General features: G+C 62.4%; 1 protein-coding gene across 1 annotated transcript in view; it reads right to left on the bottom strand.

Moving 5' to 3' along the window:
* Positions 1-25,530, bottom strand: part of GRIP2 (glutamate receptor interacting protein 2) — a 32,049-nt gene extending 6,519 nt beyond the window's left edge. Inside the window, exons 1-20 of the mRNA XM_069497661.1 lie at positions 25,491-25,530; positions 17,983-18,063; positions 17,700-17,835; positions 16,572-16,717; positions 15,848-15,934; positions 15,394-15,469; positions 14,555-14,700; positions 11,970-12,117; positions 11,713-11,882; positions 10,600-10,725; positions 10,178-10,327; positions 9,767-9,953; positions 9,167-9,312; positions 7,023-7,103; positions 6,265-6,331; positions 6,017-6,162; positions 4,282-4,426; positions 2,822-2,961; positions 2,047-2,226; positions 388-577 (exon numbers count right to left, since the gene is read on the bottom strand). Of these exons, the coding sequence (XP_069353762.1) occupies positions 388-577; positions 2,047-2,226; positions 2,822-2,961; positions 4,282-4,426; positions 6,017-6,162; positions 6,265-6,331; positions 7,023-7,103; positions 9,167-9,312; positions 9,767-9,953; positions 10,178-10,327; positions 10,600-10,725; positions 11,713-11,882; positions 11,970-12,117; positions 14,555-14,700; positions 15,394-15,469; positions 15,848-15,934; positions 16,572-16,717; positions 17,700-17,835; positions 17,983-18,063; positions 25,491-25,530 (2,588 nt within the window). The remainder of the gene's footprint in view (positions 1-387; positions 578-2,046; positions 2,227-2,821; positions 2,962-4,281; positions 4,427-6,016; positions 6,163-6,264; positions 6,332-7,022; positions 7,104-9,166; positions 9,313-9,766; positions 9,954-10,177; positions 10,328-10,599; positions 10,726-11,712; positions 11,883-11,969; positions 12,118-14,554; positions 14,701-15,393; positions 15,470-15,847; positions 15,935-16,571; positions 16,718-17,699; positions 17,836-17,982; positions 18,064-25,490) is intronic.
* Positions 25,531-27,410: the final 1,880 nt, after the last annotated feature.

Here is a 27,410-nt window from a genome sequence, read left to right as displayed (position 1 = left end):
GTGTGAGGGCCAGGGGTGCCACACGGAAGAGATGACACCCGGGAGCCAGCGCCACCAAGAGGCTGGCAGGAGCAGCTGCGGGTACCAGGAGGGAGGGAGGAATTCCTTCTGCCGGGGAAAGTCGAGGAAGCGGCCCAGAGGCAGAGTAATTTGGGCTGGGTTTTGAGGGATGCGTAGGAGTTTTCCACGTGCGACGGAGGGAAAGGCATTCTGGGCAGAAGGAACCGCCTGATCTTTGGATGGGAGGGGGGCATCTGGGGCCAGACGGGGAACAGCATCTCTCCACAGTCCCCCAGCGCTTTGGCACAGGGGACCGGCCACCCTCACCCGTCCCAGCCAAGCGACTATGACCACCTCATCCTCCTCCACGGTGCTCCCACCACAGACCTCGTTGGTGGCTCCCAATCGTCCTCCTCCTCTTCCTCCTCCTCCTCCTCCTCCGGGAAGCTTTCGGCGGCGGGGGCCGGGGTGTAGCTCGTCCTCCGGGGCTCGGGGGGTGGGGGGCTGCTCCTTAGCCGGCCGGGCCGCCACTCCTGGGGGGTCACGGCCCGGGCTTTGGCCTGCGGAGTGTAGGAGCCTGGCGAGCGGGGACAGGAGGCATCTGGATTCTGCGTGTCCTCACCTGGCCTCCTTCCCGCCACGCTGGGTCACCCCGGGTAGGTCTTTGCTCTTTTCTGGGCCTCCCGGCGCCCCCCAAAAGCCCAGGACCCCCCCAGACCTCCGGGTCCTCCTGCACAAATTCGGATACCTGTCCCCTGGGCTTGGCCAGCGCCCCGCGTCACTCCGCTAGGTCCTGCCCTGGGCCATGGGGACTTCCCGTGGCTGTGGGTCCCCGAGGCCGGGAGACACGGGATTGAGACGCCTCCCCCGAGGCCACCACAGGTCCGTCCCCAGCCAGGTCTTGCAGCAGCAGGGGGTGGGAGGGGGCTTTGTGCCTTCCCGTCCTCAACTGGGTGAACATCGGTTGAGCACCTACTGTGCGCTGGGCACCTGTGTTGAGCACCTACTGTGTGCTGGGTACCTACTGTGCCCCGGGCACCTACTGTGTGCCGAGCACGTACTGTGTGCCAGGCACCTGCTGTGTATTGAGCATCTACTGTGTGCCGGGCACCTACTGTGTGCCGAGCACATACTGTGTGCCAGGCACCTACTGTGTGCCGAGCACCTACTGTGCGCCGAGCACCTACTGTGCATTGAACACCTACTGTGTGCCATGTACCTACTGTGTGCTGAGCACCTACTGTGCACCGGGCACCTACTGTGCATTGAACACCTACTGTGTGCCATGTACCTACTGTGTGCTGAGCACCTACTGTGTGCTGAGCACCTACTGTGTTGGGCACCTACTGTGTGTTGAGCATCTACTGTGCGCCGGGCACCTACTGTGTGCCAGGCACCTTCTGTGTGTTGGGTACCTACTGTGTGTTGAGCATCTACTGTGCACTGGGCACCTACTGTGTGCCAGGCACCTTCTGTGTGTTGGGTACCTACTGTGTGCCAGGCACCTACTGTGCGCCGGGCACCTACTGTGTGCCAGGCACCTTCTGTGTGTTGGGTACCTACTGTGTGTTGAGCATCTACTGTGCGCCAGGCACCTACTGTGCGCCGGGCACCTACTGTGTGTTGGGTACCTACTGTGTGTTGAGCATCTACTGTGCGCCGGGCACCTACTGTGTGCCAGGCACCTTCTGTGTGTTGGGTACCTACTGTGTGTTGAGCATCTACTGTGCGCCGGGCACCTACTGTGTGTTGGGTACCTACTGTGTGCCGGGCACCAGGCTAGGAGCGAGGACGCTGGGAACGTGAGTAGCCAGCGTGGGTGGGGCTGTGGGTCTAGATCAGAAGCCGAGTCTGCGGTCTGTGCTCTGAGGATCAGGGACCCCCAGTGTGGCCGATGGCAGTGTCCCCAAGGGTCATCCTGGAGCCAGGGAGGAGAGGAGGGGCAGGAAGGAGGAAGGGGCAGAGGGGACAGCCCCGTTCAGAGGCCCGGCGGCTGGGGCGGCCCGGAGAGAGCCCAGTGCCGGCCCGAGGTCCCCACGGTGTTACCTGGGCCCCCAAAGCCGCCCTCCGTGGCCGAGCTGTCCCAGGACTCCACGGCACTGTCCACGCTGGGCACGGCGGGCGAGCAGCGGGCTGCCAGGGGGCCTCCCTTCAGGGCCTCCGCGGGCTCGTCGTCTGCGTCACTGGGCTCGCTGAGGCTGCCCGACTTGTGGGGCAGGAGGGGCCCTGGGGGGAGAAGGGAGTGTCGTCTCTGACCTCAGAGACACAGAGATACTCCCAGAGCCTCAGCGTCCCCGTTTCAGCCCGGTCTGGGGACGCACGGCTGACGCGGGGTGTGGCAGATTCATAAGCAAACCCGTTGCACAGATGGGGAAACCGAGGCCCGGGTGGAGGCCAAACAACACACCCAACGGTGGGCGCAGTGGAGCCCGGATTAGAAGGAAGACCCCAAAACGTGGGTTCCTTCCGCTGCACGTAGGGGCAGGGGACAGTGGGGACGGCGTGGGGGGACGGCCACGCAGCACAACAAGCACGAGCACCTTAAGAGGCGGGAAGTGACGGCCCATGCTCAGACACAGCGCTGTGTGACCTTAGGCTCGTCATTGCCCTCTCTGAGCCTCGTCTTCTCAGCCATCCCAGGTCCGCCCCCCTCCACAGTGCTGTGTGACCTTAGGCTCGTCATTGCCCTCTCTGAGCCTCGTCTTCTCAGCCATCCCAGGTCCGCCCCCCTCCACAGTGCTGTGTGACCTTAGGCTCGTCATTGCCCTCTCTGAGCCTCGTATACCCCCCACCCCCACCCAGCGCAGGCAGCGAAGCTCACGGTCTAGCTGCTTCTTGATCTTCAGCGTGACGGTCTCCCCAGCCACCTGCAGGAGGTGGATGGCCTCGCTCAGCGGCCGGCCCTTGAGGCTGACGCTGTTGATGGCCAGGATGCGGTCGCCCACGTGGATGGCACCGGTCCTGAGGAGGGGGCCACAGGGCGGAGAATCAGAGCTGGACCCTCAGGGGCTCAGAGAGGGGTCTACCCTAGGGGAACCCAGGGGCAGCCCGGCTGACCCGAGTTACACCCAGCTGGGAATAAAAAAAAAAGCAAAAGCAAGTATAACCTTGGGTTGCATTACCAGAGGTATTAAGTCTAGAACCTGGGAGGGGATTGTCCTGCCTGACTCTAAAGTTCGGTTCCGGAACGAGTTTTGAGAATGGTTCGAATCCCGCACACCGGCTGCCAAATCCTTGCTGTGTGCGCTTGGGCCAGTGTCTTAACTTCCCTGAGCACATTCATAAGCAAACCCATCCCACAGATGGGAAAACTGAGGCTCGGGGAGGGGAGAGGTGATAATATTTATTTTATCATCCAATTATAATTGAGAGATGAATGAATAAAAATGTCTAAAATACACACCAGATTCTGAAAGTGTAGTATGAAAAAAATATATAAAATATTCTGCTCATAATTTTTATATGGATTCCATGTTGAAGTAAATCTATATAAAATGGATTTTGTTTCTTTTTTGTTTTTCTTTTTCTTTTTCTTTTTTTTTTTGGAGACAGAGTGTCACTCTGTCACCCGGGCTAGAGTGCCGTGGCGTCAGCCTCGCTCACAGCAGCCTCAGACTCCTGGGCTCAAGCGATCCTCCTGCCTCGGCCTCCCAGAGTGCTGGGGTGACAGGCATGAGCCACCACGGCCGGCCACTTTTTTTTTTTTTTTTTTAATGTGACGACTACTAGACGGTTTGCGATTGAATTTGCAGCTGGAATTCGATTCCAGCTGGGCAGCCCGGTGCGGGCAGGGGGAGCTGTGTGTGGGTCCCCAGCACCCAGGATGGCGCGGGGGGCGCACGGGGACATTTGGAATCCGCAGGGTCCCCGCTCTGAGCTGTGCATTCTGCCCGGCGTCCAGCAGGGCGCGCTCTGGGACTAGGGACGTCCCGGGAACCTCAAGCCCTGGAATCCCTCCCACCCTCCCGCGCCACCTATGACCCCCAGCCCAGGACAGCCGGGGGCAGAGAGGGGACGCCTCCCTCCCTGCAGTCCCTCCACGGCCACAGCCTCGGGGACACTTCCCGGGGCAGGAGGCTGGGACTCGCATTTTAGCATTTTTACAGCATTTTAGCATTTTACCGTTTTGGGGACCTGAGGTTCAGAGGGGAGGTGACCGGCCCAGGGTCTCTCTGGGAGCGAAACAGATGTCACCATCCAAGGTGCCTGGTGCCAAAGCCCAGCGCCTGCTCCCCGGGGGGGGGGGGTCCAGCCTGTGTCCCCCGCAAAGCCCCCGCTCACCTCTCCGCCAGACCACGCTTGGTGAGCCCCGAGATGACAATGGGGTCAAAGGGCTCCTCCGTGCCCGAGATGGTGATGCCGAGGGGACCCCCGTAGCGCTTGAGCTCCACGGTGTAGCTGACGGCCCCCGTGGTCTCCAGCTCGTCTGCAAGAGGGGGACACCGGTCACCGGGGTGGGGGGACAGGAGCTGACACACCCAGGCCCCCAGCACCAGGGGGAGCCCCGAGCTGCAGGGGGGGAGACCCCAGCGCCAGGGGGACCCCCGAGCTGCAGGGTGGGAGACCCCAGTGCCAGGGGGAGCCCCGAGCTGCAGGGTGGGAGACCCCAGAGCACCAGGGGGAGCCCCGAGCTGCAGGGTGGGAGACCCCCAGGGCCAGGGGGAGCCCCGAGCTGCAGGGTGGGAGACCCCCAGGGCCAGGGGGAGCCCCGAGTTGCAGGGTGGGAGACCCCGGAGCACCAGGGGGAGCCCCGAGCTGCAGGGTGGGAGACCCCAGAGCACCAGGGGGAGCCCCAGGCTGCAGGGTGGGAGATCCCGGCGCCAGGGGGAGCCCCGAGCTGCAGGGTGGGGGACCCCGGCGCCAGGGGGAGCCCCGAGCTGCAGGGTGGGAGACCCCGGAGCACCAGGGGGAGCCCCGAGCTGCAGGGTGGGAGACCCCCAGGGCCAGGGGGACCCCCGAGCTGCAGGGTGGGAGATCCCGGCGCCAGGGGGACCCCCGAGCTGCAGGGTGGGAGACCCCCAGGGCCAGGGGGACCCCCGAGCTGCAGGCTGGGAGACCCCCAGGGCCAGGGGGAGCCCCGAGCTGCAGGGTGGGAGACCCCCAGGGCCAGGGGGACCCCCGAGCTGCAGGCTGGGAGACCCCCAGGGCCAGGGGGAGCCCCGAGCTGCAGGCTGGGAGACCCCCAGGGCCAGGGGGAGCCCCGAGCTGCAGGCTGGGAGACCCCCAGGGCCAGGGGGAGCCCCGAGCTGCAGGGTGGGAGACCCCCAGGGCCAGGGGGAGCCCCGAGCTGCAGGGTGGGAGACCCCCAGGGCCAGGGGGAGCCCCGGGCTGCAGGCTGGGAGACCCCCAGGGCCAGGGGGAGCCCCGAGCTGCAGGCTGGGAGACCCCCAGGGCCAGGGGGAGCCCCGAGCTGCAGGCTGGGAGACCCCCAGGGCCAGGGGGAGCCCCGAGCTGCAGGGTGGGAGACCCCCAGGGCCAGGGGGAGCCCCGAGCTGCAGGGTGGGAGACCCCCAGGGCCAGGGGGAGCCCCGGGCTGCAGGCTGGGAGACCCCCAGGGCCAGGGGGAGCCCCGAGCTGCAGGCTGGGAGACCCCCAGGGCCAGGGGGAGCCCCGAGCTGCAGGGTGGGAGACCCCCAGGGCCAGGGGGACCCCCGAGCTGCAGGCTGGGAGACCCCCAGGGCCAGGGGGAGCCCCGAGCTGCAGGCTGGGAGAACCCCAGGGCCAGGGGGAGCCCCGAGCTGCAGGGTGGGAGACCCCGGAGCACCAGGGGGAGCCCCGAGCTGCAGGGTGGGAGACACCCAGGGCCAGGGGGAGCCCCGAGTTGCAGGGTGGGAGACCCCGGAGCACCAGGGGGAGCCCCGAGTTGCAGGGTGGGAGACCCCAGAGCACCAGGGGGAGCCCCGAGCTGCAGGCTGGGAGACCCCAGGGCCAGGGGGAGCCCCGAGCTGCAGGGTGGGAGACCCCAGCGCCCGACGGTGGCCCTCAGAGGCGGCAGGGCCCGCGAGGGGGACCGTACCCGAGTTGTCGTCGTCCTTCCGGATCTTCAGCTTCACCAGGTCCTCGCATCGCCGCAGGATCTGCACGGCGTCCTCCATGGGACAGTTGTCCAGGCGGACGTCGTCGATGGCCAGCAGCTTGTCCCCCGGCTCCAGGGTGCCCGTCCTGCGAGGGGACGGAAGGCGCCGGGCGCGCGTGCAGGCGCCACCCCCAGCCCTGCCGGCCGCGTCCCCGCGCCCCCCTGTGCGTCCCCGTCCCCTCCCCCACCTGTGCGCCACGCTGCCCTTCTTGACGTCGGAGATGACAAGCGGCTCCCCGCGCCTCCTGCTGGCTGCTGGGGGGAGGGGGAGAGGTCATGAGTCCCCCCGCCTTCCACGACCTCCGCGCGGGGGTGGGGACAGGGCGTGGCAAAGCCCCAGGGCTGGGGACGGGCTTGCCGGGTGACATCTGGGCAGAGACGTGGGGGGTGGGGAACAGAGCGGAAGGGACAGGGGTGGGGGCAGAGCCGCCCAGGGAGGCAGGAGGAGCAGCCGGTCCCAGCTGTCACCCGAGCAGCCTCAGCAGGGGACAGTGGGCCAGAGCGGCCGGAGGTCACACAGGGCCACGTGGGGGCCTTTCACTCCGAGTGACATGGGGGCCGTCCCCGTTCCTACACGCGTGTTCTGTTTCCCTTTGCCCCCCTGCGTCCCTCCCTTTCTTCAGCAGACATGCATTAAGCGCCTACTGTATTCCTGCCCCTCTTTGGGGCTCTTGGGGACACAGAGGCAGACGGAACAGCAAGCCCAGCCCACGCGTGTGGCACCTTACAAACCTCCGTCCCCGAGGACACCTCACACCCCGCGCAGGGAGACCCACGAGGCCCGGGGACCCCCGTGGTGCAGAATGAGAAACTGAGGCTTTGGGAAGAAGCTGGGGTCGTGCCCGGGGACGTGCAGCCGGGCCTGGTCCCCCCCCCACCCCGACACCCAGGGTCCCTGCCCTGCACCCGGGCGGCAGGCGGGGGACGTGGCCGCCGGCGGACTCACAGCTGATGGTGATGCCCAGCTCCACGCCGCGGCGCTTGGGCAGCTTCACGTGGAAGGTTCCGCTGCTCGGGATCACGGACTCTGGGTACAGACACGCGGGGACCCACGTGAGGCCCAAGGGAGGAGCCTCGGGGGGCCCCAGCCCCCCCTGCTGGGGGGCAAAGAACCCCCCAAAATCACTGTCCCACCCCCATCTTGCTTCTTCATCCTGACAGACGGGGAAACTGAGGCACGGGGCGCAGACACGCTCAGAACGACACGCTCGCTCCGGGCAGGGCAGTCAGGACCGTCAGCCGCAAAGGTTTCCTGAGCACCTACTATGTGCCAGGTCTTCCTGAGCACCTACCGCGTGCCGGGGCTTCCTGAGCACCTACTATGTGCTAGGTCTTCCTGAGCACCTACTGCGTGCCTGGTCTTACTGAGCACCTACTATGTGCCAGGTCTTCCTGAGCACCCACTGCGTGCCTGGTCTTACTGAGCACCTACTATGTGCCAGGTCCTCCTGAGCACCTACTGCGTGCCTGGTCTTACTGAGCACCTACTATGTGCCAGGTCCTCCTGAGCACCTACTGCGTGCCTGGTCTTACTGAGCACCTACTATGTGCCAGGTCTTCCTGAGCACCTACCGCGTGCCTGGTCTTACTGAGCACCTACTATGTGCCAGGTCTTCCTGAGCACCTACCACGTGCCGGGTCCTCCTGAGCACCCATTGCGTGCCGGGTCTTCCTGAGCACCTACTGCGCTCTGGGTCCTCCTGAGCACCTACTGCGCTCCGGGTCCTCCTGAGCACCTACTGCGCTCCGGGTCCTCCTGAGCACCCACTGCGTGCCGGGTCTTCCTGAGCACCCACAACATGCCGGGTCTTCCTGAGCACCTACTGCGTGCCGGGTCTTCCTGAGCACCTACTGCACACCGGGTCTTCCTGAGCACCTACTGCGCGCCGGGTCTTCCTGAGCACCTACTGCGCGCCGGGTCCTCCTGAGCACCTACTGCGTGCCGGGTCCTCCTGAGCACCTACTGCGTGCCGGGTCTTCCTGAGCACCCACTGCGTGCCGGGTTGTACCGAGCACCTACTACGTGCCGGGTCTTCCTGAGCACCCACTACGTGCCGGGTCTTCCTGAGCACCCACTACGTGCAGGGTCTTCCTGAGCACCCACTATGTGCAGGGTCTTCCTGAGCACCCACTACATGCCGGGTCTCCTTGAGCACCTACTGTGTGCCGGGTCTTCCTGAGCACCCACTATGTGCCGGGTCTTCCTGAGCACCTACTATGTGCCAGGTCTTCCTTAACATCTTCCGCGTCCCATGTCTTACTGAGCACCTACTATATGCCAGGTCTTCCTGAGCACCTACTATGTGCCAGGTCTTCCTTAACATCTTCGGCGTCCCATGTCTTACTGAGCACCTACTGTGTGCTGGGTCTTCCTGAGCACCCACTACATGCCGGGTCTTCTTGAGCACCCACTACGTGCAGGGTCTTCCTGAGCACCCACTACGTGCAGGGTCTTCCTTAACATCTTCCACGTCCCATGTCTTACTGAGCACCTACTATGTGCCAGGTCTTCCTGAGCACCCACTATGTGCTAGGTCTTCCTGAGCACCTACTACGTGCCAGGTCTTCCTGAGCACCCACTACATGCCAGGTCTTCCTGAGCACCTACTACATGCCAGGTCGTGGCTGGGTATTTTCACAGCATTTATCTCCCCTAACTCAAACAACTCGCCCTGCAGCGAGAAGATTCCAGCCACTGTTTTCTAGAAGGGGAAACTGAGGCTGGAAGGAGGTGGCGTCCCGTCCAAAGTCGCACGGTGTCCGCGTCCCCGAACCAGACTTCCGTCCGACTCGAGCTGTTCTGGGCTCTTTGAGTGACGCAGAGAAGCAGCTTGGCTATTTCCAGCTTCTCGCCCGCCCTGTCCCCACTAGGTCCTGTCCCGCGGCGGCAAAAGTCACCGTGTCAACTCTAGCGCGGGGACCTTGTTCCTCCCCTGCCTTTCTGCCACCAGCGCGCAGGCGTGAGCAGCCCATGTCCCCAGGGGAAGAGGGGGACGGGCGGAGGCGTGTGCGCCCCAGGCAGGGCAGGATCAAGGAGGGACAGGCGCGCGGTCCCCAGGGGCCAGCGGGAAGCTCTGGCCGGTCACTCACCCGCCACGTCGAATTCGACCTCCAGCACGACCTTGCGGGCCAGCGCCGCGTCCCGCAGCAGCTGGTTGGCTTCCTCCATGGTCCCGTCCTCGGTGGCGACGCCGTTGATGGCCAGGACGCGGTCCCCCACCTGCAGTAGCCCACACCTGGCCCCCAGGGGCCACAGCAGAGAGAAGAGGCTTCGATGACAGCCCCACTGCGGGGTGACAACCCGGTCCCCCACCTCCTGGGCTGAGCTGTGACTCTCGGCGCTGCCGCCCCCCCACCCCGAGCCAGCTGTGTTGCCTCAATTTGTCACATGCCCCTGGCTGAGGGCTGGCGGCCGCGCCGAGCCTCAGTTTCTCTGTCTGTACAGTGGGCTCTGACTTCAGCCAGACAGGGGTTCGAGCCCCGGGCATGACACTTAGGAGCTGTGTGACTCCGGGTGAGTGAACCACCCTCTCTGAGCCTCGGGTGCAAAACGGGGCTGGTGACGGGGGTTGACGGGATGGTTTAAGTGAGATACGTTGGTAAAGTCGGGGCTCGGTTGGGGTGACTCAGTTTCCCTGGCTGTCCTGGAGGGAGTGAGGGGCCCAGACGGGGAGGGCGGCGGGCTCTCACCGCTCAGCCGGGCTGTCGGGCTCGATGAAGCGCACCAGGGGTGGGGACGACAGGGTCTCGGTGGCGAAGATGCCACCCTGGAGCTGGAGGCCGAACCCGCCCAGGGGGTCTCCGCAGAGCACGACCTCTGTGGTCTCCGAGTGCACGACCTGCCCACCCGGTCCCACGGTGCTGGAGGTCAGAGACACTGTGGGGACACGGGGGTGCGTGGCGGTCAGGGGGGCCACCCCACGGGCCCGGGTGACAGAGCCAGACTCTGTCTCAAAAAAAAGAAAAAAAACACGAGACTGAAAGGGTACAGAGTAACTGGCACCGCTCAACTGTGCGCTTGTGCAGTGCGTAACCTGCCCAACCATCCATGGCGGCCTGCGTACCACTCACGCACACCTGGGGGACGAGACCAAGCCTTACGTGAGCTCTTATGTTCCCTCCTCCGCTGCCTCCTCCGCCCCATGGTCGTGCGGGGACTCATGGGCTGGGATCCGCGGGGAAGGGTGCTGGGGTTGGCGCAGGAAAAGGCGTGGTTCACGGTCGGCGAGGAAAAGGGCGTCGAGGACGAGGCTGAGGAGGTGACGAAACGGCCCCGTGAGCCCCGGCAGAGCCCCTGCACCCCCGGCGCACGGTAGGTGCGGGGAAGCCACGCTGTGTGACCTCAGGCAAGTGTCTTTCCCTCTCTGGGCCTCAAAGACCGCAGGGTTTCCACAGACCTGGGGACACCCAGCTGCTAGGGACGGGGACCCCTCGCGTCACTGACGTGCCAGGTGCCAACGGGGCAGACCCCTCCCCCAGAAAGGCCGGCGGGACCGGTTGTCGGGGGGCAGGGGGGACGTTACATCGGCTTTGGTCCTGGCCGGCGGGTGTGGCCCAGGTGGGCGTCCGGCAGTGGCCGGGCCGGGGGCTGTGGCAGGAGGACAGGCAGGGGTCCCAGCGGTGCGGCTGCTCACTCCTCTGCACCTTGACTGTGGCCGGCGACAAAGAGGGGAGAGACGGGTACGGGCGTCAGGGTTGGGCACTGTGCAAGGGAGGATGGCGGCCACCGTGGGGGGTCCTCGTGCTGTCCCTGTGCCAGGCACCACATTGAACGTCCCGCTCACGGGTCCGGCTGTGCCTCCTTCTGCTGCCTGGTCCCTGGTGACCCCGGGGTGGGCAGGTGAGGCCCCTGGTATCTCAGTCCCCCGATTCTGTCCCCTGAGATGGAACCCCGGCTCCCTCCGCGACCAGCCAAGGACTGGACGAGCCACTCAGCCTCTCTGCGTCTGGCTGTCGTCACCTATAAAATGGGACCCTGTCGTCACCTATAAAATGGGACCGAGAGCGCGAGCGCCACCCGCCCGGGGCAGCGGGGAGGATCAGAGAGGGTTACCGCGATGCGTTTAGAGCAGTGCCCGACCCTGACAACTGGACGGAGACGTGTGACCTTGTACGGCCACCTCAGCCTCCTCTGCAGAGGGACACGGTTGTGACCCTGACCCTCGCAGGTCCCACCCGGCCCCTGGTCCCACGGACGCCCTCTAGACCCCGCAAGACCACCTCTCCCTCTGTTCTTGGACTCGCCTGGCACCCAGCTCCCTGCTCCCAGCTGGGAGACCCTGGCTCCTGCCAGGAGCAGCTCCAGGCCCTCTGTGCCCACCCGGCCGCCCCCTGGGGACCCACTGGGGCCACTAAGATGAGCGTCGGATCCCGGCTCTGAGCAGCACGGAGCACGAAGGACAATCCCCTCCCGCATTGTCACGCTCATACTTCTATTAATGCAACCAGGGACGAAATCGGCTATTCCAGCCGCCCGTCAATCCAAACGGTGACATTGTTTCTCTGCCCCACCACCCCTGTACGCATGGAATTTGTTCCAGCAAATTCCAGCCGGGTCCTGCCTAGGTCCCTCAAGCCTCACACACGCCGGCCCTCTCCGTCCGACTTGCGGTTTGGGGTCCGCGGAGGGGACCTACCCGCCTCCGAGGGCTTCAGGGGACGCTGGCTCTGGGGGACAGGCAGGATCTCCAGGCGCACCTTGTCCGACACGCTGGCCAGGAGCTTGGTGGCCTCGAGGAGCGAACACCGCTCGGTGCTGGTGCCGTTGATGGACAGAATGTGGTCGCCCGCGCGCAGCGCCCCGCTCCTGGCCGGGCGAGGGGACAGGCTGGTCCAGGCCACACGGAGCTCGGGGGCCGCCCACGCCCCGTCCCCAGCCCGCTCCGCGCCTCACCTGTCCACCACGCTGGCCGGCTTGATGCGGTCGATGGCGATGAGCGGCCTGTCGCGGTGGGACGCGGTGGTGAGCGACAGGCCCAGCGCGGACCCCGGCGCCTTCACGATCTCCACCGTCAGCGGCCCCGAGGCGTCGGCCGCCGTGTCTGGCAGGAGGGACAAAAACAAGTCGGGGACGCACACGTCGCTCGCTCCCCTCCCGGCCTCGCTCCCGCTGCCCGGGGAGGGGTGGCTGTGCCCGCTGGACAGACGGGGAAACTGAGGTGCAGACCCCGGTGGAGGGGACAACGTGGGGGCAAAGCCCGGCCAGGATCGCACGGAAGTGGAGCAAGGGCGGGAGGTCAGGTCTGGGGACCTCTGGCCCCCGGGGTTGTGCCGGGTGATGCGGGTTTGCGTGCATTTATTGGCAGCCTGCTGTATACCGGCATGTGCATTTATTGGCAGCCTGCCGGATAGTGGCATGTGCATTTCTTGGCAGCCTGCCGGATACCAACGTGTGCATTTCTTGGCAGCCTGCTGGATAGCGGCGTGTGCATTTCTTGGCAGCCTGCTGGATAGTGGCGTGTGCATTTATTGGCAGCCTGCTGGATAGCGGCGTGTGCATTTATTGGCAGCCTGCTGGATAGCGGCGTGTGCATTTATTGGCAGCCTGCTGAATATGGGCGTGTGCATTTCTTGGCAGCCTGCTGTATACCAGCGTGTGCATTTCTTGGCAGCCTGTTGTATACCGGCATGTGCATTTATTGGCAGCCTGCTGGATACCGGCATGTGCATTTCTTGGCAGCCTGCAGGATAGTGGCGTGTGCATTTCTTGGCAGCCTGCTGGATAGTGGCATGTGCATTTCTTGGCAGCCTGCTGGATACCAGCATGTGCATTTATCGGCAGCCTGCTGGATAGCGGCGTGTGCATTTATTGGCAGCCTGCTGGATAGCAGCGTGTGCATTTATTGGCAGCCTGCTGAATATGGGCGTGTGCATTTCTTGGCAGCCTGCTGTATACCAGCGTGTGCATTTCTTGGCAGCCTGTTGTATACCGGCATGTGCATTTATTGGCAGCCTGCTGGATACCGGCATGTGCATTTCTTGGCAGCATGTGCATTTATTGGCAGCCTGCTGTATACCAGCATGTGCATTTCTTGGCAGCCTGCAGGATAGTGGCGTGTGCATTTCTTGGCAGCCTGCTGGATAGTGGCATGTGCATTTCTTGGCAGCCTGCTGGATACCAGCATGTGCATTTATCGGCAGCCTGCTGTATACCAGAGTGTGCATTTCTTGGCAGTGTGTGCATTTATTGACAGCCTGTTGGATACCAGCACATGCATTTATCGGCAGCCTGCTGTATACCGGTGTGTGCATTTATTGGCAGCCTGCTGTATAACTGCATGTGCATTTATTGTCAGCCTGCTGTATACCAGCATGTGCATTTCTTGGCAGCCTGCTGGATACCGGCCTGTGCATTTATCGGCAGCCTGCTGGATACCGACATGTGTATTTATCGGCAGCCTGCTGTATACCAGCATGTGCATTTATTGGCAGCCTGCTGTATACCAGCGCATGCATTTCTTGACAGCGTGTGCATTTCTTGGCAGCCTGCTGTATACCAGCGTGTGCATTTCTTCGCAGCCTGATGGATACTGGCATGTGCATTTCTTGGCAGCCTGCTGGATACCAGCGTTTGCATTTATCGGCAGCCTGCTTTATACCAGTGTGTGCATTTCTTGGCAGCGTGTGCATTTATCGGCAGCCTGCTGTATACCAGCGGTGCATTTATTGGCAGCCCACTGTATACCAGCACGTGCATTTATTGGCAGCCTGCTGGATACCAGCATGTGCATTTCTTGGCAGCCTGCTGGATACCAGCGCTACGCTGTCGTGTGCATTACACTCTGTCTCTGTTCACCCAGCCGATGGCTCGAAATCAAAGCATCGCACTCAGCTCCTTCTGCCTCTGTCCCCAGCGTCCAAGGGGCAGCAGGTCGGGACAGCTCAGCCTTCCTCGCCATTCTGAGTCCAACCCCTTCTCCCCACTCCCCTGCGACCAGCTGGGTCCAGCCACTCCGCTCTCTGTCTCTCTTTTCTTTTTATTTTTTTGTTTTTTTTTTTGAGACAGAGTCTGGCTCTGTCGCCTGGGCTAGAGTGCCGTGGCGTCAGCCTCGCTCACAGCAACCTCAGACTCCTGGGCTCAAGCGATCCTCCTGCCTCGGCCTCCCGAGTAGCTGGGACGACAGGCATGTGCCACCATGCCCAGCTCATTTTTTCTACATATATTTTTAGCTGTCCAGCTCATTTCTTTCTATTTTTAGTAGAGACGGGGTCTCGCTCTTGCTCAGGCTGGTCTCGACCTCCTGACCTCGAACGATCCTCCCGCCTCGGCCTCCCAGAGTGCTGGGATTTCGTTCTCTGCTGGATCCCAGCGCATCTAAGCCATAGACACTATTTATGGCCCAGAGAGGCTAAGTGACGGGCCCAAGGTCACACAGCCCTGGCTGTGATGAGGATCCGAGGCCCCGCGGCCCTCTCTCCGCTCCCCCCGCCCTGGGCCTTCTCCTGTGACGACCGTCACCCTCGGGCCCCCCAACTCACCCGGGGTGGCCACGTCGTACTCCACCTGGAACAGCGCCTCGTGGCTGCACTGCCGCAGGGCGGCCAGGGCGGTGGCGTGGCTGGCCCCGTGCAGGGGGATCCCGTCCACGCTGAGCAGCCTGTCCCCCACCTTCAAGGAGCCCTCCCTGCCGGGGGGGGATGCGGTCAGCCGGGCACCTGGCACGGCCCAGTGGGGGTGCTGGGGACAGGGGCGGGGAGGACCAAGGAGAAAGGGACAGGGGACATGAAGATGGGGAGCCCTGGGATGTCCGAGCCGGGCGGGGTGGGGGTGTCCTTCAAAGCCCCCCACCTTGCTCCTGCCCCAGAGGAGACCACGAGGGCCCAGAAAGGGCGCCAGCCCGGCCAGGGACACACAGCACCAGGGCCGGGCCCGGTCTGAGCCTTCCCGCCGCCCAAGACGGAGGTCCCTTCCCACGGTCCCCACCCCGCCCCGGTTTCTCAGCGGGGACTCTGGCCTGGTGACAAACACGCCTGGGAAACAGGTCCGCAGGGGCCTCGGGGGGCGGGGGGGGGGGGGAGCCGGGTTCACCTCGGTTTGGGTCAAACCCCGCCCCGGAGCGCCTCTCCCCAACAGGTGGCCAAAGCTATTCCGGGAGGTTCTAGAAATAGCCGGTCACAGGGCCGCGTCCCAAAGACAGATTTAGATTTCCGACAAGGCCGTTCCGGGCTTCTGTTAAAAATGGCCGGGAATCTCCCGCCCCCCACTCTCTCTCTCTGGGCCTCAGTGTGACCATCTGTGGAATGGGCACAGTGGCCCCTTCTATGCCGTCTTCATGGGGGGCCCGGGGAGGTGTCTGACGGCTCAGGTTGGGGCTCACCTGTCGGCGGGGCCGCCCGGCCGCACGTAGGTCAAGACGAGCGGGCGGGACTTGTGCCCGTCTTCATGGACGCCCCCTGCACGGAATCCAACAAGACGCAGAAATCAGCTCCCCCGCCCTCTTCCGTGATGCCCAGCGGCCCTCAGCAGGGTCCCGCAATCAAACTGGACCCCCTTATGAGACACCAACAATAAATGCCTCCCCCCTCCCCCCGCCAGAGATGGGGCACAGGGTACCAAAGCTCCGCTTCCTGTGCTCTCATCTTATTGCCCTTTTCCCCCTGGCCGCCAGGAAGCCCCCCCAAACTTTTTTCTCAGTCTCAGCAGCAGCTTTCACCGTCCTTTTCTGGTACGACTTTGTGTCCCCTGTCACTCCCCCCAAACGTGCACTCCTTCATCGCCTGACAGATTTTTTTTTTTTTTCTCCATCTGACACGGTCAATGCGGACACTGACCTCTGAGGACAAAGCCGAAGCTGTTCCCCTCCTTGTAGAGGGAGACGTCCACTGTCTTTGAAATGATCCTCGGGTTGTTCTCGGGGGCTGGGGAGAAAGGGGAGGCCTCCCTTGAGCGCCTCGGTGGCAGCTGTCCCCAGAGCGAATTACAGGGGACTTGGGTGGTCGCTCACGGAGATTCCAGAGAAAGGATCCGGCCCCACGTTACAGGCAGGACAAAGTGAGGCTCAGAGGACCTTCCTCCCTGGTACCCACTTACTCCGGCCCTTAGAGCGAGGAGACGCCCTACGCAGGCTCACTGAGGCGATTCAGAGCTGGAGAAAGCTCTAGAACCCGGGACTTAGCGCAGGGCGGTGGGGCTCGGGGTGGAGCAGGGAACCGCGTATTCACCAAATCTTCCCCAAACCTTCCCCCCCCCAAAGAAAAGCAGCTGGAAACTAGACACACAAAATGACAGCAGGCTGTACACGCAGCCGGGCGACCCTCATTCGCCAAACGGGAAAAGCGGAGGCTCAGAGAGGTCAAGACGCTCGTCCAGGGTCACACAGCAAGCGAGCAGGAGAGCGTGGATTTTTGCGGCCCGGGGTGTCTACGTTCCACCTGCCACCCCCCTCCGCCCCCCCCCGGCTGGCGTTGGTCCCCACCCCCCAGGCCCCGGCGGGGAGGCGGCCGTGCCGCCCGCGACCGAGGCAGGGGAGAGAGTTCCCCGTCCAAGGGCACCCACCAGGCGGGGGCAGCTCATACTCCACCTCCAGCACCACGCGCTCGCCCACGTTCTTGAGCAGGGTGATGATTTCGTCGTGGCGGAGCCGGGTCAGGTGGATCCCGTTCACAGACCGGATGTAGTCGCCGACGTTGAGCAGATCGCTCCTGGGACAACAGGACACACGTGGGGACAGGGGCCGCCGGCTCGGGCTCCGTTAGAACCTCACGGTCTCTGGTCCTTCCTTTGATTTTTGTCTCATGCATTGATTTGGGTTGGGAGGTGGGGTCTTGCTGTGCTGTCCAGGCTGGAGCGCAGCGGCACGACCGCAGCTCGCTGAGGCTCACGCCAGCCTCCTGCCTCGGCCTCTCAAAGTGCCAGGATCACGGGCGCGAGCCGCCGCGCGCACGCCCGTGGCTGCGACTCTCATTTTACTAACGGGGCAGCTGAGGCTCAGAGAGGTCAGACACTCGGCCGGGGTCACCCAGCAAGCGAGCGGGAGAGCGTGGATTCTAACCTAGACCTGTTGACACCCGGACCCCGGGCTCTTCCTGCTTGCTTTTGCTCGCCCTGGCGTGTCACTCTCAAAAATTGTGACAGCTCGTGGCCTCAGGCGAGCCCACAGTATGACCGGGTCATGGCGTCCTTTGCTAGTCCCCAACGCTCTTCCTGCCCTCTGCTCAACGGGACACTTGTCACCGGCTGCCTTGCGCGAGCCCCAGGCCTCAGGGTCTAAGGGAGCCACGGAGGCAGAGGGTAGGCGAAATCTGGGGCTGGAGAAATCCTGCACTCAGGGAGGGCTTCCTGGAGGCAGTGTCCTCTGTGTGGAGCGTGCAGGCGTGAAGAGGAGGATGCTACAGGGAACAGAGGGAACAGCGTATGCAAAGGCCCGGAGGACACCATGTCCGGGTGAGTGTGGGCTGCTCTGGCTGAGTGAGCCGGCGGTGCGGACAAAGGGGACCTAAAGTCACAGCTGCCACTGGACACCTCCCCGCCACAGACACCCGGCCCGTGGATGCTTCTGGAAGCGACTGTCTAATTGCTTTGCTTAAGGCCTTAAGGGCACACGTTCGCTAGCAGCCCTGGGTCCCCGCAATTGCCTACGCATCACCCCCCTTCCCGCTGCGCCCCCCCAAGCCCACCTCTCACCTGGCCGCGAGTCCCCCGGGTCTCAGGTTGGACACCCTGGGCTTCCCGTCCTTGTCGGTCCCGCCGGAGATGGTGAGGCCCAGGGAGCCGCCTTCTTTTTTGAGCAGCTCCACCACGGTGACGCCACGGAACTCCTCTGGCGACAGACGGGGGGCGGGTGGGGGTGTGTTTGCCCAGGGGGGGCGAGGGGGACAATCCCGGACCTCCAGCTCCAAGTCTGACCCCTCCCGGGGCTCTCCGTGCCTCCCGGGGCAGGACACGGGGGAAGGAGGGACGTCCTTACCTGGAATGCTTTGTCTGCGGCAGGCCAGGGCCACCTCGGGTCCCCCCGCGTCCTTGGCTGCTTTGGAATAGGGCCCATCGTCTGCGGGGGGGGGGGAGAGACAGAGAGAGAGACCCTGATGTCCCCTCTCCTTTGCATCCTGCGACCCCGTCTCCTTTGCATCCTGCGACCCCGTCTCCTTTGCATCCTGCGACCCTGTCTCCGTTGCATTCTGCAAACCCTCCCACGTGGGTGACTTCCACGCCACGCACGTGGCCTATAACGTCTTCCTGCCGCCAGCTCTCCCTGATCCTCCCCCGGGGGGGGTCGTCCCCCCAGGAAGGCCCAGTCCCTGCTCCGAGCGTGAACCACCTCCCTCAGAGCACCCCGCGCCACACGGGCGCCTGACGGCCGGCCGGCCGTTTCTGCAGTCGGCAACCTCAACAACCGCACGAAGGGTATCATCAGCCGGTAACGTCATTCCGCCGCGCGGATTCCGAAGCTGAGGCTCAGAGAGGGTCCGCTCACGCCCACGAGTCACGCAGCTGGAGAGTTCGTTGTACGGTGTGGATTAGAACCCGGCTCTGTGCACGGTGCCGCCCAGGGCTGTGCTTGCATACCCGCTGGGACGGGGAGCTCACTCCCTCGCAACCGCCATCGCTGGTGGGGGACGGCTCTGGCCGTGGGCACACTCAGTCTTGAGTGCGGTTTGACGAACGCTTCTTCACGAGGACCGTTCTCTACGGTTTAGGAGCCAGAGTCTCAGACATTCTAGACGACCTGAGTCTGTCCCCGTTAGCTTTAAGTCAAGAAAACGCCCCCAATTTCTTCTCTCTCCGTTGAAATGAAACTCAGGGCTTCCCGTTTTACTCTCCGAGACCCCTCGCCTGCCCTGATCCCGCAGTTCCTGCCGCTACGTCTCCCCGGCAGGTCCCCCAAATCTCCATCGAACCCCGTCTTGGGAGTTTTCTGAAGCTATTAGAAAATCGCGCACGCATCTCAAAACGTCGAGAGGGCGGAACCGGGTGAGGCAGACGGTTCTCAAACTGGGGTTCCCCGGCACACCAGCAGCACCCGGGAACTGTCACCAATACAAACTCTTGGGCCCCTCCAAGGACTTAATACATTAGGCACGAGGGTGGAGTCCAGAAATCCGCGTGTGCGTGTTAGCCTCACTCATGTTTTTCTCCACTTTCTAAAATTTTATACGCGGCCAGATTTATTCCTTGCGGTGTGCACTTCTGTGAGCTTTGGGAATCAAGTCTCCAGTGCCCCCTAAAACTGCCCCTTGGGGTCCCTGCCCCGCCCCCCCCAGCCCCTGCAAGCTCTGATCTGTTTCCAGAATCATCTGCCTTGTCCAGAATGGCCCCTCGATGGAATCATCCAGCTCGGAGGCTTTGGGTCCAGTTCCTTTCCCGCGGCATAACCGTTTGCGGTTCCTCCGTGCCGTGGGTTTCGGGAGGCTGTTTCTTCTTGTCACCGACGGGCGCTCCGCCTGTTGCAAAGCTGTTCCCACTGTTTCCAGTTTTGGGGTGATTTTGCATCGTGCCATAATAAACATTCGCAGACAGGTTTTGGCTTGAATGGAAATTTCCGAAGGGGTGCGGTTAACTTTGTAAGACTGTTACAAAGTGTTACAAACCGTTGCAAAGTGGCCGAGCTATTTTGTTGCAAACCGTTGCAATGTGGCCGAGCTATTTTGTTGCAAACCGTTGCAAAGTGGCCGCGCTATTTTGTTGCAAACCGTTGCAAAATGGTCGCACTATTTTGTTGCAAACCGTTGCAAAATGGTCGCACTATTTTGTTGCAAACCGTTGCAAAATGGTTGCGCTATTTTGTTGCAAACCGTTGCAAAGTGGCCACGCTGTTTTGCTACAAACCGTTGCAAAATCGTCGCGCTATTTTGTTGCAAACCGTTGCAAAGTGGCTATGCTATTTTGTTACAAACCATTGCAAAGTGGCCGAGCTATTTTGTTGCAAACCGTTGCAAAATGGCCGAGCTATTTTGTTGCAAACCGTTGCAAAGTGGCCGAGCTATTTTGTTGCAAACCGTTGCAAAGTGGCCGAGCTATTTTGTTGCAAACCGTTGCAAAGTGGTCGCACTATTTTGTTGCAAACCGTTGCAAAGTGGCCGCGCTGTTTTGCTACAAACCGTTGCAAAATGGTCGCGCTATTTTGTTGCAAACCGTTGCAAAGTGGCCGAGCTATTTTGTTGCAAACCGTTGCAAAGTGGCCGCGCTATTTTGTTGCAAACCGTTGCAAAGTGGCTGCGCTATTTTGTTGCAAACCGTTGCAAAGTGGTCGCACTATTTTGTTGCAAACCGTTGCAAAGTGGCCGCGCTGTTTTGCTACAAACCGTTGCAAAGTGGCCGAGCTATTTTGTTGCAAACCATTGCAAAGTGGCCGAGCTATTTTGTTGCAAACCGTTGCAAAGTGGCCGCGCTATTTTGTTGCAAACCGTTGCAAAGTGGCCACGCTGTTTTGCTGCAAACCGTTGCAAAATGGTCGCGCTATTTTGTTGCAAACTGTTGCAATGTGGCCGAGCTATTTTGTTGCAAATCGTTGCAAAGTGGCTGAGTTATTTTGTTACAAACTGTTGCAAAGTGGCTGCAATATTTTGTTACAAACTGTTGCAAAGTGGCCGAGCTATTTTGTTGCAAACCGTTGCAATGTGGCCGAGCTATTTTGTTACAAACTGTTGCAAAGTGGCTGAGCTATTTTGTTACCAACTGTTGCAAAGTGGCCACACTATTTTGTTACAAACTGTTGCAAATTGGCCGCACTATTTTGTTACCGACTGTTGCAAAGTGCCTTGCCACAATAGAGAAGGGTTTAATTTGCTCCGCATTTTCATCCGCCCTTGGCAATATCAGTTTGGACTTTTAAAAAGCTTTTAGTCGTGCTAACAGATGCGCAGAGGTACCTTCTTGCGGTTTTAGTTTGCATGCGCCAGATGACTAGTGACATTGGGGACTTGTGGTTCCTTGCATTTTAGATATATTGACATCATCTTGGGTGAAGCGTTTGTTCAAAGCTTTTGCCCGTTTTTAAAGCTGCACCTTGCACCAGCCACGCCCAGTGCTCACCGCCCATCCTGTGTCACTGTACCTCCTTCACTTGTCACACGGACCCCGGGAGGACGGAGATGCTACCGTCACACCTGCTCAACGGAGGAGCAGCAAATGAGGCTCAGAGAAGGAACATCTTTGGCGGAGGCAATCTCTAACCTGAAGCCAAGACCAGCCCCTAAGCCCCTTCACCTACCGGGCCCTGTGCTCCAGGCCACCTTGACCAGGGGATCTTTTTCAGATTCCTGTTCCACGCGCCCTGTCCCAGCACAGGGGCTGACAGGGCCAAGGGGAGGCGCTAAAGTGGGCACCGACAGGACCCCCCACGCTGGTGGGGGTTTCCCGTGCAGCCTCAGGGGGCTCAGTCTGAGCCTGGGTTCTACCAACTGTGCCTCAGCGAGCGCCTCTGGTATTCCACGAGCGCCATTCTGGAATTAAAATCTGTCTTATTGGCTGGGTGCGGTGGCTCACACCTGTCATCCCAGCACTCTGGGAGGCCGAGGCAGGAGGATTGCTTGAGCCCCGGAGTTTGAGGCCAGCCTGGACAACATAGCAAGACCCCATCTCTACAAAAAAGAAAAAAAGAAAAATGAGCCGGGCGTGGTGGCGCATGGCTGTAGTCCCAGCTACTCAGGAGGCTGAGGCAGGAGGATCGCTTGAGCCCAGGAGTCTGAGGCTGCTGTGAGCGAGGCTGACGCCACGGCACTCTAGCCTGGGCGACAGAGCCAGACTCTGTCTCAAAAAAAAAAAAAATCTGTCTTATCATGTGCAAATCAGATTCTGTCGCTGGAGAGTCCCCTCTCTCTCTTCTCTGTCCCGGGAAGACACCAGAGAGAAGCTCCGAGCTCCAGGTTTACGAATCCGGGGCTCGAGGAGGCGAGGAGGAGGATGATCTCTTAAAGAGAAGGCCAAGGTCACCAGACCCAGAGCGGCAAGATCCCAAAGAGAACGGAGATGGGGCTTTGAGCCCTCATATTAAAAAACAAGAGTCAGAAACCCAGATTGAGGAACAGTGGCATTCCCAGGATGTCACTGGGGAAGGGGAGGACCCATGTCCCGGGTGCCGCCTCTGAGCTGCCCCGTCCGGGCCTGTCATCATTTGAGACAGGCTGTCACTCTGTCACCGCTAGAGTGCCGTGGCGTCAGCCTCACTCACAGCAGCCTCCAATTCCTGGGCTCAAGCGATCCTCCTGCCTCAGCCTCCCGAGTGGCGATGGGCGAATTCCCAGGTAAGACCTTCGACCATGTTCAAAAAGCCGCCCGTGAGGATCACTACGATGTCCACCAACGCCTGTTCCAAGGGGGACGTCACCCCACTTTCGCCAACATCCTCAGGTGGCAGGGGGAAACCGAGGCAGCCTCCAAACCAAAAATCAAAGCAGGGTCTGAACTACCAACTGGCTTGCGTGACGCGAGCCTCTATTTCCCCATCTGTCAAATGGGGGTGTCTCCCCCGTCGCTGCCTCCAGGGGAGAAATTGAGGGGTTCACTTTATTTATAGAGACCCCCCCCACGGGGGGGGGTTCCGACCCTGGTCCCCCCTCCCTCGGAGAACGTGCTCGCTGTCTCCCACTCTCTCCCCTTCTTTGTTCTGAGACCTGGTAATTACACGCTTGGCGATGAAGGCTTTTCAAAAACATCTTTCCCACCGATTTTCAGCTGGAAACGTGCAAAAAAAAAAAAAAAAAAAGAAAAGAAAGAAAAAAAAAACGCCACAGAGATATTTTTAACCAAGTGCGTTTTTTTTTCCCCTCTCCCTGTCTCCTCCTTCCAGCAATTGGGCAATTATGAGCTTTTGCTTCAGTCGATCGTCCTGTAGGAACTCGCTTCGGAAGGAGATTCGTTTCTGCAGTGATGCCAGCCAGGCCTTGGCGACCTGGGGGGGGATGGGAGGGTGGGTGGGGGAGGGTGGGATTCTCTTTTATTTCATTTCTCTAGAAGTCATTGCTAATTTGCCTTCATTATCTCCCCCCCCTCCCTCTCTGGGGCCCCCAGGGTGTTCTTGAGCTTTGACAAAGGGAAGAGGAAGTCAGCTGCTCAAGCCAGTGCCAGGGTCCCGCCCAAGCCGGGTGGCAGGACAGGGAGACTGGGGGGACTGGGCAGGGTCACCCTGCCCGGCGCCTGGCTCCCAGAGGGAGCCCTCGGCATCCGGGAGGGACCCCTGGAAAACAGACACCCCAAGACTGAGCAGGGCCACGCCAGCCCCCTGCGTGCAGAAAGAAGAAGAGCCCGGGGTCCCACAGCACCCCAGCACGTGATCGCCCAGCACTCACGTGGGGCTCAGGCACCCACAGGAAAGGGACGCCCAGGCTGGCGGGAGCCACCGCGTCACCCAGAGAGGCTGCGGGCACCACAATCCTCCTCCTGCACACTGTCAAACCCGGGCTTCCCCGATCGCACCTCCTAACGCCTTCCCTGCCTCCGCTGCCCACTCACGCCTGCCCCAGGGCCTTTGCACTGGCTGTTCCCTCCGCCCAGAACACTCTTCCGCACACGGCTCCCAGGGGACACCGGGCTTCTGTCTCCTCCCTGCCGCGCGGGACACAGAGAACATCGCCGGGCGGCACATAGTACGTGCTCAGTTAAGCGGTTTTGGAAATTCCACTTGGAGATCAGGAGAAGGGGGACCAAAGGGGTACAGTGAGTCACGAAGGGAATAGGAAGAGGCAGAGGCGGGATTCAAACCCAAGCCCCCTCCGAGGGCTCCAGGCTCCCAGCTGCGGACCCCTGAGTGCCAACGGGGCACGAGTCGGCCCTCCCAAGGGACCTCGGGGCTGCGAGGTGGCTCTGGGGAGGGACCCTTGGAGGAGCCGGCAGCCCGGGGCACCCGGGGGCTCCCCTGCACACGGGCACACACACCCCACCCTGCCCGGGCTCTGCCAGGCCCCGGCCGGGCACAAGTGCTCACTTAGACCTCACAGGCCCCGGGAACAAAGGTGTCTTTGTGGCGGGCAGCCTCCTGTCCCCGAGGCAGGAGGGTGACACGGTGCACACACAGGGGTGGGGCTTCCTGGCATGGTCTGTGTCGGGGCCGCTGAGTGTCCCAGCCCCCACCCGGCCACACAGGTGACAGTCACTTCCTGCGGGGGCTGTGGGCTTGGTGGCGGGCGGACAAGCCTCCCAGGAGGAAAACTGGACACGCCCAGGGTTGGGGGGGATGCCGAGAAACGACCCCCCCCCCATCAGGAGCAGAGAAAGGGCACGTCCCACAGAGCCCAGGTCCCCTCCTGGCTGCCACGGAGGAGCGGGGCCACTGCGTTCACTTCTCGGCAGCCTCAGTTTCCCCTCTGCAAAGCGTGGAGACGCACGGAGTTGGTCAGTCGCCTGAAGGCGCCGGGGCTCTCTGGACACCCGGAGGAGCGAAGAGAGTCTGCCTGGAAATGAAGCTCAGCCGAAGAGAAGCAGAGCAGAAGAAGAGACCGAGAGTCCTAGTGGTGCTGAGCACCTGGATCCCGCTGTACCTGATGCTGCCGCGCTTTGGACTTTTCTAAACAGGAGCCTCGGGGCTGCTGCCCACGGAGGCCAGGTGGGATCATCGGGAGGCCCGGTGACCCGGGCGGGGGACAGGTAAGTCAGCGGAGAGAGAAAATCGCCAGAGCGGTCAGGAAGGGCCTCGAATGCCAGGCTCAGGAGCTGGGATCCGAGCTGAGTTTTAGCCGTGGCAGCCCAGGGATGGAGGCCAGGAGGCCGGGGAGGAGGCCGGGGCCAAGGGCCGAGGGGCCGGTCACAGGCCCACAAGCAACAGGAAGACACCTCCCTGGTAAGATCTCCGGGGCTCTGACCATGACAGACAGAGGTGACACCACCCCACTCGGGCCTTGGGTCAAAAAAACAGGTGCCTTTGGGCCAGGGAGGCAGTGCCTCTATTTATAGCGCCGTCACCCAGGGGGACGGGCCACGGGGTCCAATCCGACCCCAGCTTTGTCGTTCCCGGCTGTGCAACCTCGGGCTAGTGGCGCAACATCTCTGAGCCTCGGTTTTCCCGACAGTAAAACGGGCAGAATCACAGTATCCAGCTCACGGCGTCGTGAGGAATCGCACAGAAAGGGCTTCGGACAGAAGGTCCCGACATCCGCCAGCTGTTGTCATTTTGGGTGTCCTTGTCCCCTGGGGGCCTGGTCCGGGCCCCTGACAAGCTCCCCGTTGGGGGGACCGAGGCCAGCCCGAGGGACGGAGCGATCGTGTGTCTGCCCCTGCCTGGGCTCCAGTCCCCGCCGCGTCCCCTCCCCAGAAGGTGGCAGCTGTGTCCCCTCCAGACTCCAGAGCCCCGGGGGTCACTGCCCAGACCCCAGAAGGTTCGGTGTCCTGCCCGCCGGGCACAGAAACCGCCCGCCACACCGCCCCGCGCCCCCCGGCCCCCTGTCCTCTCTCCAAGCCCCTGGGACTCTTGGGAGTGGCAGCCCCGGTCTCGGCCACCCCTGTGTCCCCTCACTCTGTCCCCAGACCCCCCTCGTTACGTACCGGCCTCTCCGGGGGTCTCCCGGCCCAGCCCACAGAGCATGTCCGCTATTACGTCCCCTGCCGCTGGCGCCGCCGCCCACCGCGTCCCTGGGAAGCCACCACCACGCTGCGTCCCCAGGGAGGGGCGCTGGGAGGGACCATGGGCCGGGCACCGTGTCCTCCCCGCCCTCCCCCGCCCGCAGCGGGCGGCTGTCTGCTTAAAGGGGACACGGCTTTCGTCACCACGGGCTCCAGGACAGGGTGGGACGTCCCCCATCCCTGCAGGCTGAGTCCGGACGGGACATCCTTGGAGATGGCGCAGCCCGGGGCCGCCCCCGGGGCTCCCAGGCGGACAGACGACCCCCCCCCCCCAGGGACAGTGACACGCGACCCCCTCCCTGGGCACCGGTGTTTCACAGGGCCAAGCGCTTCCCAGACTTTCGGTTTTTCTGAAAGTTGCAGATTCCAGCAGAACTTGCACAGAATCCTAGAACGCCAACCGCAAAAGGCACAGACGTCCCCAAGCGCAGCGAGGACGCCGGGGTGGCACTGCGGGTCTCCGTTTGGGGACCCCCGCGCTCAGAGCCGCCCGGGCCCTTCCCACAGATGTTCCAGCTCCTTCTCTCCCCCCCCACCCCCCGGGCTGCGGTTTTGTCCTTGGTGAGACGGGCCTCGGGGAGGAGGGACCCGGCCGCCTGCCACGTGGAACGGCCGAGGGAGCCGGGACAGGACCTGCCGGCCTCTGGGCTTGACGGGCAGGGGCAGCTGGTCACACGCCCCGGCCACGGCTGGCGGGCTGCCCTCCCCACCCCGGCCCTGCACACGCCTGGGATTCCTCCACGCCGGCTCAGGGCCGACCAGGCCCCTCCTCTGCCTGTCCGTGAGAAGGGGTGGCTGGCTGCACCCCACTGTCCCCCCCCACACTGTCACCAACTGAGGGCCAGCTGCCACACAGGTGCCGGGGAGAAGGGAGGGGCGAGAGTGACACAGTGCACTGCCAGCGGCAGTCAGCAACCTGCACAACCGTACAGTGCATCCCAACCGCACAGTGCATCCCAGTCAGCAACCTGCACAACCGTACGGTGCATCCCAGTCAGCAACCCGCACAACCGTACAGTGCATCCCAACCGTACAGTGCATCCCAGTCAGCAACCCGCACAACCACACGGTGCAACCCAGTCAGCAACCCGCACAACCACACAGTGCAACCCAGTCAGCAACCCACACAACCGTACGGTGCATCCCAGTCAGCAACCCGCACAACCGTACGGTGCATCCCAGTCAGCAACCCGCACAACCGCACGGTGCATCCCAGTCAGCAACCCGCACAACCGTACGGTGCATCCCAGTCAGCAACCCGCACAACCGTATGGTGCATCCCAGTCAGCAACCTGCACAACCGCACGGTGCATCCCAGTCAGCAACCTGCACAACCCTACGGTGCAGCCCAACCCCACAGTGTATCCCAGTCAGCAACCCGTGCAACTGTACAGTGCATCCCAGTCAGCAACCCGCACAACCACACGGTGCATCCCAGTCAGCAACCCGCACAACCGCATGGTGCATCCCAGTCAGCAACCCGCACAACCGTATGGTGCATCCCAGCCAGCAACCCGCACAACCGCATGGTGCATCCCAGTCAGCAACCCGCACAACCGTATGGTGCATCCCAGCCAGCAACGTGCACAACCATACAGTGCATCCCAGTCAGCAACCTGCACAACCGTACAGTGCAGCCCAACCCCACAGTGTATCCCAGTCAGCAACCCGCACAACCACACAGTGCATCCCAGTCAGCAACCCGCACAACCACACAGTGCATCCCAGTCAGCAACCCGCACAACCGCACGGTGCATCCCAGTCAGCAACCTGCACAACCGTACAGTGCATCTGGCCGAATGCCGCAGAGAATCAGACACACGAGACTCCGGCTGCCACGAA

Source organism: Eulemur rufifrons, chromosome 22 (genome assembly GCF_041146395.1).
Source record: "Eulemur rufifrons isolate Redbay chromosome 22, OSU_ERuf_1, whole genome shotgun sequence".
In the NCBI taxonomy this organism is placed as follows: Eukaryota; Metazoa; Chordata; class Mammalia; order Primates; family Lemuridae; genus Eulemur; species Eulemur rufifrons.
This window is presented reverse-complemented; position numbering and strand designations above follow the sequence as displayed.